This window comes from Procambarus clarkii, chromosome 42 (genome assembly GCF_040958095.1).
Source record: "Procambarus clarkii isolate CNS0578487 chromosome 42, FALCON_Pclarkii_2.0, whole genome shotgun sequence".
Taxonomy (NCBI): Eukaryota; Metazoa; Arthropoda; class Malacostraca; order Decapoda; family Cambaridae; genus Procambarus; species Procambarus clarkii.
The window spans coordinates 21245911-21259219 of NC_091191.1; the positions used below are offsets into that span (position 1 = coordinate 21245911).

At 39.8% G+C, this 13309-nt stretch overlaps 1 protein-coding gene across 2 annotated transcripts in view; it reads right to left on the reverse strand.

The window, feature by feature from the left end:
* Positions 1–1137: 1137 nt before the first annotated feature.
* LOC123770249 (uncharacterized) overlaps positions 1138–13309 on the reverse strand; it is a 407808-nt gene continuing 395636 nt past the window's right edge. For both annotated transcript variants that reach the window (XM_069339938.1, XM_069339939.1), the window contains 2 exons: positions 11525–11707; positions 1138–1373 (listed from right to left, as the gene is read on the reverse strand). In XM_069339938.1, the coding sequence (XP_069196039.1) occupies positions 1281–1373; positions 11525–11707 (276 nt within the window). In that variant the 3' untranslated portion in view covers positions 1138–1280. The remainder of the gene's footprint in view (positions 1374–11524; positions 11708–13309) is intronic.

Below are 13309 nucleotides of genomic sequence, written 5' to 3' on the forward strand. Positions count from 1 at the left end.
CAAATTTGGGTCTTCAATTGGACTCTGATTAATTTCGATCATGAACTGGACTCTGAATATTTTTGGCACAAAGAGGACTCTGGCGAATTTCGGTATAAACTGGACTCTGATGAAAATTGGGTAGAAAATGGACTCTCAAATTTTGTAGATTACAGGACTCTGAATATTTTTGGCCACAAACTGGACTCTGACGAATTTCTGTTGTTAATTGGACTCTGATTATTTTTGGGTATAAAATGGACTCTGACGAATTTTGCTCACAAAGTGGACTCTTAATTTTCAGGGTAAAACTTGACTCTGATTATTTCAGGCATAAACAGAACTCTGATGAAATTTGAGCTTTAAATTGTCTCTGATTAATTTTGCTAACAAAGTGGACTCTGAAGAATTTGAGCTTAAACTAATTTTCTGTCTTAAATGCTTGTAAACTAAATGTTATGGCTAAGATGTCTGTTTTCCTTAACAAAACGTCTAAGACAATATTCTCTGAAAATGGTCTTTTTACAAAATTCGGTCATAAACATATAAATAAACTTCAATGATTATTTGAAACTCTGAAATATTTTCATAAAACTGAACTCTGAAAAAAAATTGAATTTCCCCCTTAAGAACGGTTAACAAACTTCAATGAAATTATTCTCAGAAAATGGTCTTTGAAAAATCAGCAGTTTTGAAAACTGGTAAAATATGTCCGTAGAGTTTATCTAAAAAAAACCTGGGTAATAAACACGATATTTCTAAATTTTTTCTATACGATTTTCCTACTTATTTTCCTCATAAGAACGCTTAACAAACTTCTAAAATCTCAGAAATTATTTTCCTCATAAGAATTCCTTAATTCCAAATCACTGACTGCCCAAATTCACCTGAAAAACCCTGGGTAATAAACACGGATTTCTAAATTTACCTGAAAACCTTGGGTAATAAACACGAATTTCCCCAGCGACAAAAATTCCTCTGTACGCCGCCATCCCTACTACTAACGCGTAATATATTGTAACAACATAACACATTAAAGGATATTGCTTTGCGTCTGAGTAGGACAAGTTTTGAAATGTGAGTTTTGAAATTATGAAAGAAATTTAGAACAATACATACAAGTATGGTACTAGAAAAGGTTATAAATATATACATATATAAAATTAACATTTTATTCTAAATTACATACTCTGATATTACCTAAACAAAACATTTGTAACATAATTTACTTTAACAATCCAAAACTGATGTTATAAAAACAATAATAATGAAGTACATTATCATGTTCAACATATAATTTATTACTTTATTCCCAGGTGTGTAAAGGCAATATTTCTCTTGATGAAGTCTTCCTTAAAGTTTCTCTTGATGTCGTCGATGATGGCAGTGTTATTCTGAAAAAATATATGCTTTTTATTATCGAGCTTTTTTGTATATCCTTTTTGCAGTTTTGAGAAATAATTATAATGTTAATTGTTATAAAATTACTCAAAAACTTCATCAGATTCAGAGTTTAACAAAGATTTATTTTTAACTAAGCTATGTAAATCTTGATTAGTCTTTTCCAGGTGCTAAAAGAAATTCCAGAATCAATCTTTTTAAACACCACTGGTCCTCCTGTATGTAATCAGATGTGATGTGGCTGCAAAATGTGTATTAATGCTATGTAAACTTAAATTTTTCAGAGAAAAAAGTAGAGTTAAATTCTAGATATCTTCAAGCCTTCTCCAAACTCGGAAGTTGCACTTTCTAAAGCAAAGGCAACAATTGCAGGATGACTCTTGAGCTCCTTTTGTAAAACAGTGCTAGGTGAAGGTAGTGAAGCTTCCCTACAATTCTCGGTATCATGCAATCGTATACAAGAGTAGAGTACACTTGTTCTACACTAGGCTGTTTACAGCAGCGGCTTTACACGTCCTCACACTAGGCTGTTAACTTCTTACTGAATTGACAAGCTGTCCAACTTTTGCCTTATTCAAAAACAAAAACAAAAAGTACCTAATTTCATTTTCATAGTTTCCTACCTAGTGCTTGAAATTTGCACTGTATTGGTACCCAATCCCCCCAATATTTATGTATTTAAGCCATACAACTTTACCATTGTGATCATTGCTGTCATCTTATATCTGCTATCAATATGCTTCATTGTGCCTATTATTCTTTGTCAAATTATCAATCAAGCTATCACTGCTATCAATCCAAGCTATCAATGTGCTTTAATATACCTTCTAATCTCTCTCTCTCAATTTTTTCTCACAATGTACCTTTTAACATTTTATAAATTTTGCTAGAATTTACCTAATTAATATTATCTGTTAGATTAAAGACCTGCCCGAAACGCTGCGCATACTAGTGGCTTTACAAGAATGTAAACACCATGCTATATACTTTCACAAACCCAATGTACCTTCTTGTATATATACATATAAATAAATAAATAAATACTGAACATTAACAATTGGTTTGTTCTCATATATAAATAAATATTGTTATACATAACAGTTCTATATATAGTTAGGCATAAGTTAGGTTAGGTTAGGTGTTTGGGTTCTGCTAGCGATTATTTGTATTTGAAGTAAGTGGGTGAATCATTTATAGAATTATGGTTCGATCACAGGATGTGAGCGAAGCACCTGTTCCGGAAGTGTACGGACACCATCAGTTGTCAGTCGTGTGTAAACTGCTTTCTATTCATAAACAGGTGGCTTGGAGGGCGGATTAACGAGCTTACATCTTTGAATGGGAGAACAGCTGTGTTCTAGGTCCTGTATCTTATCTAGAAGAAGTGGTTCATGAGCCATCTTCAATTGTCCTCTGGAATAGCGGAGCATGCAAACATCTCCATCACGACAAGCTAAATGTGGCTGTTGGGAGGGAAATTTATTTCTATTTGTCAGAACATTGTAAGACATTGCGCTTGGGACTCCTCGTAGTGAAATGCTTGGTATACTGCAGTTAGTGGGGATATACTGTGTTGTTGATATTGTTAAAATTCAAGAGCCTACTAGTATTACAAAGTAATTAATACAGCCAATCCTTCAAAAATGCCAGTGATTATAGCAAATATATTTCGTCAAATGTAGAAAAAACCTAGTGTTTGCCCACCCGTTTTTCTTAATTTGTAAAACAAATTCTTATTATTGTAAACCGAAAAAAGAAAAAAATAAGATTTTCTTTCTTGTTTTACAATAATACAAAACTTTAACAAAAGTTCACATTTAGCATTGTTGTATTATTTATTTATTTATTTATTTATTTATTTATATACAAGAAGGTACATTGGGTTAGAGAGAATACATAGCATAGTATTTACAATCTTGTAAAGCCACTAGTACGCGCAGCTTTTCGGGCAGGTCCTTAACATGCTCGGGGTTTAATATCCTGTCATCCCCACAGGCGCATGTCATTTTGAAAAAAAAAAAAAATTATTTTTTCTTCCTAACCTGTTAATTTGTGTTCACTGATCACGGGAAAAATAACAAAAAAATCGTAAGTGGCATATATTGCCCGCTATAGGGCGGGGAAGTCTGGCAAATTATAGGCGCTGACTCAGCGTGCGTCCCAGGTGGTCTGTTGCTCGCCAGCTGTCAGGCTGGAGTTGCCACAAGGAGATAATTACCTAATTATTTCAATGTCTCTGATTGATTTTTCATAGTTTTTTTGCTGTAATATTATTCAATAGTGTGTAGTTTGATATATTTATATAATAAAATGAGTGAATCATCGCTGTACTCAAAAATATGGTGTGCATATTGTTGATTCAATTATGTTCATCAGTGAACAAATACTTTGTCGGTTATTACACTATAAGCACTGGTTATATATAAGTATCTGCATGTTTTGTAGAACCACTATAACGAACCACTAAGTAGCTATTATGAGTCAAAAAGTAATGAGGAGTGACTGCCGTGTACCAGCCAGCCACTCCCGCCCTTCCTCCAGTCATCTGATTCACCCACATTCTCCTCCCACAATAATGTTTTTTCTATAATTCACTATATACAGATGTTATATATAAGTATCTACGTGTTTTGTTCACCATAACTGTACATCTAAGCTTGTATGGTGAGTAAAGGCACAAAGACGTAGGACCTCACACAGTCAGCTGATGGCTGCCTCCCTCAAGGCCAGACGCACTAATATTTCTCCTCCAACAATACTGTGTGGTGTTATTACGCTATATATCTTATATACAGACGTTATATATAAGTATTTACATGTTTTGTTCCCCATAACTGTACATCTAAGCTTGTATGGTGAGTAAAGGCACAAAGACGTAGGACCTCACACAGTCAGCTGATTTCTGCCGCCCTCAAGGCCAGACACACTAATATTTCTCCAACAATACTGTTTGGTGTTATTACGCTGTATACACACATTATATATAAATATCTACCTGTTTTATTCACCATACTTGTACAAATAAACTGGTATGGTGCCCAAAGACCATCGTGGTAAGCAGTAAACAACACCGTCGTCTGCACGGTGGCGTCGTCCAGACGACGCCACCGCCCTCACCAAAATGGCGGCTCCAAACCTTCTCTTGCTGTTTATACCCTCTATACACACGTTATATATAAGTATCCACATTTGTGTTCATCATAGCGAACCACTAAGCTGGTATGCTGAGTGCAGTCAATAAAAGGTGGCCACACACAGTCAGAAGACATCGCCACCATCCTCCCTCCCACAGCATTACTCCTTCCTCCATGGCGCACAGCACTAAATATTACCACAATCCTGCTATTATCAGAACCCTGGTCAGTTTTATCACAGTCAGGGGTCTTCTGTAATAATATCATCGCTACATAATAGCATGAACAGGTATATTTTGGCATTTTTAGGCGATGATGTGGTCACAAGCTGAACAGCAGTGCTGTTAGCTCATGCTGCGTGCATCAGGCTTGGTTGCTCACTCAATACTGAAGTCAATAACACCCAGGAGTTTGGCCCACGATTTTAAAAAAAAAATGGCGTCTGTTTACAAGAGCCCTGATGAAGGTGTGGTGAACCCCGTGTATCCGCGGGCCGTTTAAATCTTGCGTAGTACTCCAACACATCATATGACGTGATGCGCAGTTGACTGGAACAACGTCCAACACGTCATATGACGTGATGCGCACTTTAAGGTCTAACAGATAATTTTAAGTAGGTAAATTCTAGCAGAATTAATAAAATGATAACAGATACATTGCAAGAAAAAAAATAAGATGAGAGAGAATAGTAAGTATATTAAAGGACATTGGTATATTAAAGCTCTGATTGATTACATTAACAACTTGATTGGTAATTTAAACAAGATTAACAGACACCATTCAGTAGATTGATAGCACATATAAAAAGACAGCAATGATCACAATGGTAAAGATGTTCGGATTGGGTACATAAAGATTGGGAGATTGGGTAGCACTAGATACAGTGCAATTTTAAAGCAAACGGTAAAAAACTATGCAAATGAAATTAGGTACTTTTTAGTTTTATTTTTGAATGTCGCAAAAGTTGGACAGCTTTTCAATTCATTAGGGAGTGAGTTCCATAGACTGAGTCCCTTTATTTGCATAGAGTGTTTACACAAATTAAGTTTGACTCTGGGGATATCAAAGAGATATTTATTTCTGGTGTGGTGATAATGGGTCCTATTACATCTGTCCAGGGAGAGTTTCAGAGCAGGATTTGCATTTAAGAACAGGGTTTTGTAAATGTAATTGACACAAGAGAATTTGTGGAGTGAGATTATGTTTAGCATGCTTAGGGAGTTAAACAAGGGGGCTGAGTGTTGTCTGAAAGCAGAATTTGATATTATTCTGATAGCAGATTTTTGCTGGGTGATGATGGACTTGAGGTGATTTGCAGTGGTTGAACCCCATGCACAGATACCATAGTTGAGATAGGGATAGATTAGTGCATAATATAGAGAGATGAGAGCAGAGTTAGGTACATAATATCTGATTTTGGAGAGTATCCCAACTGTTTTAGAGACTTTCTTAATTATGTGTTGTATGTGGGTACTGAAGTTGAGTCTCTTGTCTAGGAATAGGCCAAGAAACTTTCCATCACTTTTATTGCTAATGTTTACATTATCTAACTGAAGCTGAATTGCATTTGTAGATTTGCTTCCAAATAAGATGTAGTAGGTCTTTTCTATGTTAAGTGTTAGTTTGGTTGACATCCATAAGCGGACTTTTTTTTAGTTCATTATTAACAACATTATTTAGTGTATGTGGGTTGGGGTTAGAGTAGATGAGGGTAGTATCATCAGCAAACAAAATAGGTTTCAGAATGTTAGAGACATTAGGCAGATCATTGATGTATATAAGAAATACGAGAGGTCCCAAGATGCTGCCCTGTGGCACTCCAACGGTTATTGGTAGAGTGGGAGAGGTTATATTATTGATGGTTACACATTGGTGTCTATCACTAAGATAAGATTGGATATAGTCCAGTGTATGGCCTTATGATTCCATAATGATGGAGTTTACGTAAGAGGTAATTGTGATTAACAGTATCAAAGGCCTTTCTCAGTTCACTGAAGAGTCCAATCGGAAACTCATTTTTGTCAAGGGCTGAGTAAATTTTATCAAGGAGACTAATAATTCCATCGTTGGTACTCTTTTGGGAGCGGAAGCCATACTGACCGGGGCTAAGAATGTCGAATTTTACGAGATAGGAGAAGAGCTGTTTGTAGATAATTTTTTCAAATATTTTTGATATTTTTGATAGAATGGGTAGATTTGATATTGGTCTGTAGTTGTTTATGTCTTCCGGATTACCTCCTTTATGAATTGGCGTTACTCTTGCTTTTTTAAGAATATCAGGGAAAGTACGACACTCAAGGGATTTGTTGAACAGCAGAGCTATAGGTGGCGCAAGGGCATGGGAGGCGCTCTTGTATACAATGGATGGGATATCACTGATGTTCCCAGCTTTGGTTTTTAGTGAGTGTATGATGGACACAACATCTGTCGGGCTGACTGGTGAAAGAAGAAGAGAGTTTGGATAGCTGCCTGAGAGGCAGCTATTAATTAATATTAAATTCTAAACAAATCTAACCTAACTTGTACAAGCAATCGAAGGCCTAAAAACGATTTGAGGCCTGAGATATTAACTATATGTTATACTACACCTGGGAATGTTTACTTTTGGGTCCCGGTTTGACTTTTTCCCGCCTCTCTACAACATTTATGATACTTTTGTGAACACTGCTGGATGCAACACTCCACTCTTGTGAACACTGCTGGATGCAACACTCCACTCTTGTGAACACTGTTGGATGCAACACTCTACTCTTGTGAACACTGTTGGATGCAACACTCCACTCTTGTGAACACTGCTGGATGCAACACTCCACTCTTGTGAACACTGTTAGATGCAACACTCCACTCTTGTGAACACTGCTGGATGCAACACTCCTGAACGTTCCACCCACATAGTTGCTATAAGTTATTATTTTTTTTATTTTCATTTTTACATGCGTGCATGCATATAAATACAATAAAACAAGAACAAAACAAACAGAACACAAACACAAATTACAAAATCACAAAATCACAAAGTACAAAAGCACATAAAATACCAGCCTGAAGGGCCGACAACAAAAACCAAACAGCGCAAGATAGTATATAAAGAACAGTGCAATACATATCGTTCATTTTTAAGTGTACAGGCAAGCATGCGTACAAGTACAATACAACGAGAACAGACAAACAGATCACAAAAGCACAAATTATAAAGTCACAAAAGTACAAATTATCTAATACACAAAACACCGGCCTGAAGGGCCGACAACAATAAGCACATCAGTACAAGTACAAAGAACCCAAACCCACACTCAACAACCCAACCATTGAAACACCACTCAAAACAAGCCTACTGGCCCCAGAAATCACACGAAGAGGCACAAATACATAACTACAATAAAAATAAATAAAACACAAAAACACAGAAACAAAGGGAAAATCACAGCGGCAATACATGACAATGAGAACAAAAACAAGCAGGGCCACACAAACAGCTCGAAGGGCTCAACAACAAGCACAGATCATGCAAGAACCGGGAAAACAAATCTGGCTCACCCACACTCCCACACATGCACGCACACACACACAAGCAACCGCACCCCACATCCATACACACAAACGGACACAACACCACAACACAGCACACACAAAAAAATATCACTTAAAGGGGCAGAAACACCTCAATGGGAGGCGAATATTTCTCAGGAAACTCATACAGAGGATACTTCTGCTTATAGGCCTCCCATATTAAACACTCCCTGTCGGTAGGACAACGATCCCCTCTGCCTCAGGGGGGCGTGCATAAACTCAGGAATCGCCAGATCAGGCAAAAGCGGCAGCTTCTGGAGCTAGGCGGCAGTAGTCGCATAACGAGGTAAGGTAGAACGAACCACCCCCCTTCCTGGAAGCAGAAGATACGGAAGAAGCGGATGTAGGCCACCGAGACGGCCCCGCCGCCAGATGCACAGGAGAAAACGACGAAGGCCGCCGAGCTGGCAACACCACACCCGACACCGCAGGAGATGCAGAAAAGACGGTCGGAGACGGGAGAAGCGGCAAAACCGCCGCCGCTGAAACAAGGGACGAAGCTGGGGGCACGGAACCCCCAGAGCGAGCAGTCTTCTTCAACACCACCACACTCACCAGCAGGAGGAACCACCCCCCACGCAGAACCGAAACCATTCGACGCAGGCGATGTGTCGGATGACAAAGCAAGCTCCACAGGCACCACACCAGAAAAAACACCGACACTAGCAGCCGCAGGCACATGGACCTCCGCCACCACCTAAGAATGCGACACAACCAGAACCTCACCGCCATCGCCGGGTGATCCAGAGTCGTCGAAATCTCCGACATCAGCCCAGGCAGAAGAAGAACGCCAGGAACGCTTGGGCTCTGGCCGCACATCATCAGATCCAGAGGGCAACCCAGAGACACAGGCATCACAAGCCGTCCGAACCGACACTCTCCGCAGGACGGCAGCATCCTCAACCACATGGGGTACCAGGCCGAGCACAGTAGGAGACCCTGTATCCACCTCAGCACCCAGCACAGCTGAGACAAATGGCGAGGGCGCAGGAACATGCACAGCAGGTGGAGAAGATGGAGACAACGTACAGAGATCCACCGGATGACCCACGGAACCATCAGGGACACCAACGGGAACAGGGGCTGAACATCCAAAGGCACTACAACCCCTGGAAGAGGGGCCTCCACAGCAGGGGCCCAGCAGCCAACGGGATGGACAAATCCCCACCCACCGAATCAACCTCCACAGGGAGCGGCGGAAAAATCTCCTCACGGAAGAGGTTCATGGGGGGCGACGGCAGCCTCAGAACACACGGCAGCCTGATGTCCCAGCAGGCCACACCGAAAACATGTCCGCGGTTGATGGGAATAATGCACCCGAGCATAATATCCGAGGAGCTGGACGGAGGACGGAATGTCCGCCCTCAGACGCATCCCCAGGGTCCAAATGTTCGTATGCAAATCCTGGAACTTCCTTGAGGAAAGCTTGTGCAGCCTCACACTGACGACAGCTCCAAACCTCGCGAAGTAACGCCGCAGGAGGTCCTCGGGAAACTCCAAGGGCGCCACATGAACACTCACGTACGTCAATGCACCACACCGATCGGAAATCTCCACAGTGCCGGCACCATCCGGCAGGGATAAGGATCACCCATCGAAGTGCTGGAGAAACGCCCGGTACTCCGCGTTCCCCATAAATTTAACAATCACTCGATGAGCGGTAACTAGTTCAGTACCGTAAATCACATCAACAGAGACATGGAGCATGTCACACATTATAAGTTCAACCTCCGGATACTTCAGCATGACCAGAAAATTCCAGGCCTACAGAGTGCACACGTGCAACAGGGGGAAGAGGTCCCCCCATCATGGAGAGTCACCGACGATCACCCAAGCACCGCTTGACGGTGAATGCAGGGAGGGCAGAAACACCCACACCCCCTGGCGATGAAAGCGGCAAGCCACCACCAATCGCCGGAGAGGTCAGGCGACACGTCCTCACTCCACAGTGGCTAGCGGTCCACTCCCTAGTTGCTATAAGTACTATCATTTTAAGAGGATTGGTTATAGGATTTGTAGTGGTTATATATTTTTAATTACAGTAAATAAACTATAGTTAGTAAAAATGCATTTATATTACTAAGTAATGCCCATGATTTTAGGCATTCTTTCAGCCACAGACTGTAACTGCCGCCATCCAGGGGTACGATGCTGCACAATCCATAGGTAACCACCATCAGCCAAATCCTTATACAGAGGATTAATCTCAGGCACTGTCCGGATGCAAGGTGACTTGAGAGGAGACATCTGGTAGAGGGAGCCCCCAACCCCTCAGAGCAGGTATCCTTCCAAACTTGACGTAAGGAAAGTTACCCTTGCCATGACTGGGGTGAAATTAAATGTTCGAGACCCTCGAAATGATTGAAGCTTAAGCACAATCGTGAAGCACCAAAACATAGCAATGGGCCCCAACAGAACGTAATCTTCTAGGGAAAGCAAACACCGCATGCAGATGCAAGGGGAGAGTTGATGATGGGCTCAGAAGATACAGGTGTTGGACGGTCTACACTATATAGAGGAGTGCAGCCCGTCCTCCAAAAATGGGGTGGTAAATGTAAGAAGACAAATAGGTTGAGGAGTGAGTGGACGGGCTGGCTGAGGCCTCGGGTGAGCTGCACTACCCATCTGATGTCGGCCAGGTGCATCAGTCAGGGTATTTACTCGCAACAACGATCGTTTACCTTGTTCATTTTAAGGTGCCTAATTTCCATCGTTTTGTCTTGTTCGTTTATTTTGTTGCACAAATACTTCTGGTGGGAGCTGCCAGTCTTGTAGTTGGCCACTGTTCCCGGCGCCTTTCCCCCTCATAGCGTCAGCTAGATTCTGGTTCTGGAGCCAGATTCACGAAGCAGTTACGCAAGTACTTACGAACGTGTACATCTTTCCTCAATCTTTGACGGTTTTGTTTACATTTATTAAACAGTTTACAAGCATGAAATCTTCATAATCAACTGTTGTTATTGTGTTATCGTTATAAATAGCCTCCTGGTGCTTCGGAGCTCATTACCTGTTTAATAATCGTAAACAAAGCCGCCTAAGATTGACAAAAGATGTACAGGTTCGTAAGTGCTTGCGTAACTGCTTCGTGACTCTGGCCCCTGCTCCTAGTAGGCGTCGGATGGTTCCAGGGCGCGTATTCCAGCTAAAGCTTGGTGGTACCAGAGCTGAGCTCGGACAACTATTAAAAGATCCCAGCCAAAAATGCTTTTTTTGTGCTACATTACTCAATTATATTCGTCATCTGAAGAGTGGTTCTCTTTAGTCTTAGTCCACAATTACAGCAAGTTTTAGATACAATACGTACCTATTGCATATCTAGAGAGTAATACAAATTACCCACTAACTATGAATAAATAATTTTTTAATAAATAAAGATTAGAAAAATATTCACAGTTTGATAAAGTGTCTGGCACTAATAAGTGGATACACAACTTGCTTACCTGCATTACCGTTTTCTTTCCTTTCTCGACAGGGAGAGAAAAGACGGGAGTGGTGGAGCACGCGCGACACATCAGCACTGTTCTTATGTCTTCACTAATACAGTGGCACTCCTGGCACTCGGGGGCGGAGCTTGATAATGCTATACGCTGACCTACCACACTCAGGAATTTCTTTTCTTGTACCTGTAACAATAGGTATAATATATTTCTATAGTAGTCGTATTATATATATATATATATATATATATATATATATATATATATATATATATATATATATATATATATACATATATATATATATATATATATATATATATATATATATATACATATATATATATATATATATATATATATATATATATATATATATATATATATATATATACATATATATATATATGCATATATATATATATATATATATATATATATATATATATATATATATATGTATATATATATATATATATATATATATATATATATATATATATATATATATATATATATATGTATATATATATTAGTATATTTTGGTAGCAGTCTTTCCTGTAGACATATATTATTAAATATGACCGAAAAAGTAAGATTAATAATTCTAACACGAATTTTCTCAATCTTTCGTACATTTCTTTTCACTGTTGGAGGTAAATCAAAAATCAATTCTCCAAAATTCATTTTTATTTCTAGTCTGACGCGACACGAGCGCGTTTCGTAAAACTTATTACATTTTCAAAGACTTTAGTTTACAAATACACAACTGAATAGAACTTACGCATCTCCGATTTTATATCTACATTTTAGTGATTCGAACAAAATTCGTCATTGAAACACTTGTTCCGGATATGTTCGAACGTCAGCAGTTGTGAGTCGTGTGTAAACCGCTTTTCATTCATAAACAGGGGGTTTGGCGGGTGCATGGAATCACTTTTGGGTCCTTGTTTGGAGGACGGGCTGTTGTGTGAACAGTCCGTCGTAGCATCTGTTTGAACCACAACGATGTAAAACAACCCCTCGTGCCTCACTCAACGCCAATTGAGTGGTAGGCTTATCACCGATGACTGTCGCTTCCCGTCGCCAAGGTGACGCTGAGAAGTTGTCTCCACAAACAACACATAAACACACTCTCATCACAAGCGGGGAGAAAACGAACAGCAAATTAATGGTGAAACACTTGAGTGGGTTAACCACTATCAGCACCTTGAAATCATTGCTGGCTCTAACAAGAGAAAGAAAGAGGACCTCAGGGCCCTGAAAGCCATGACCTGGAATGGGAATGGGGGCTTCTATTGCTGTACTTAAAATGATGTACACAACCTATGTGCGCTCCGTCATGGACTATGCCGCACCAGTCTTGTGCACTTACTTCAAAAGCGAAATGAAAAGACTTGAAAGGATACAAAATGAAGCTATGACAATCATTCTCGGAGTCTCAAACACTTTCAAAACATGGAATCTACGAGAAGAGCTGTCTCTTCCCATTATTAAAAAATAGAATTAGGGAATGCTAAGCTTGCAATTAAGATTGCCAGAGACCCCCATTACAATTATATTGGTCTGAAAAAACTGAGTTCTGTGCTACTTACAGGAAGAAAGAAGAAAAACAAAAAGGCATCACCAATCAGTCTGCTACCTGGAAGACCTTCACCTGCTTGAGGAAGCCCGTGAGCTTATGCCTGTAGAGAGGTTACCCCCCCCCCCTGGGAGACACATGTAAGATTATTATAAACCAGATGACGAAAAAGTCCAACATGATAAACAATAATGAGGCATAAGTAT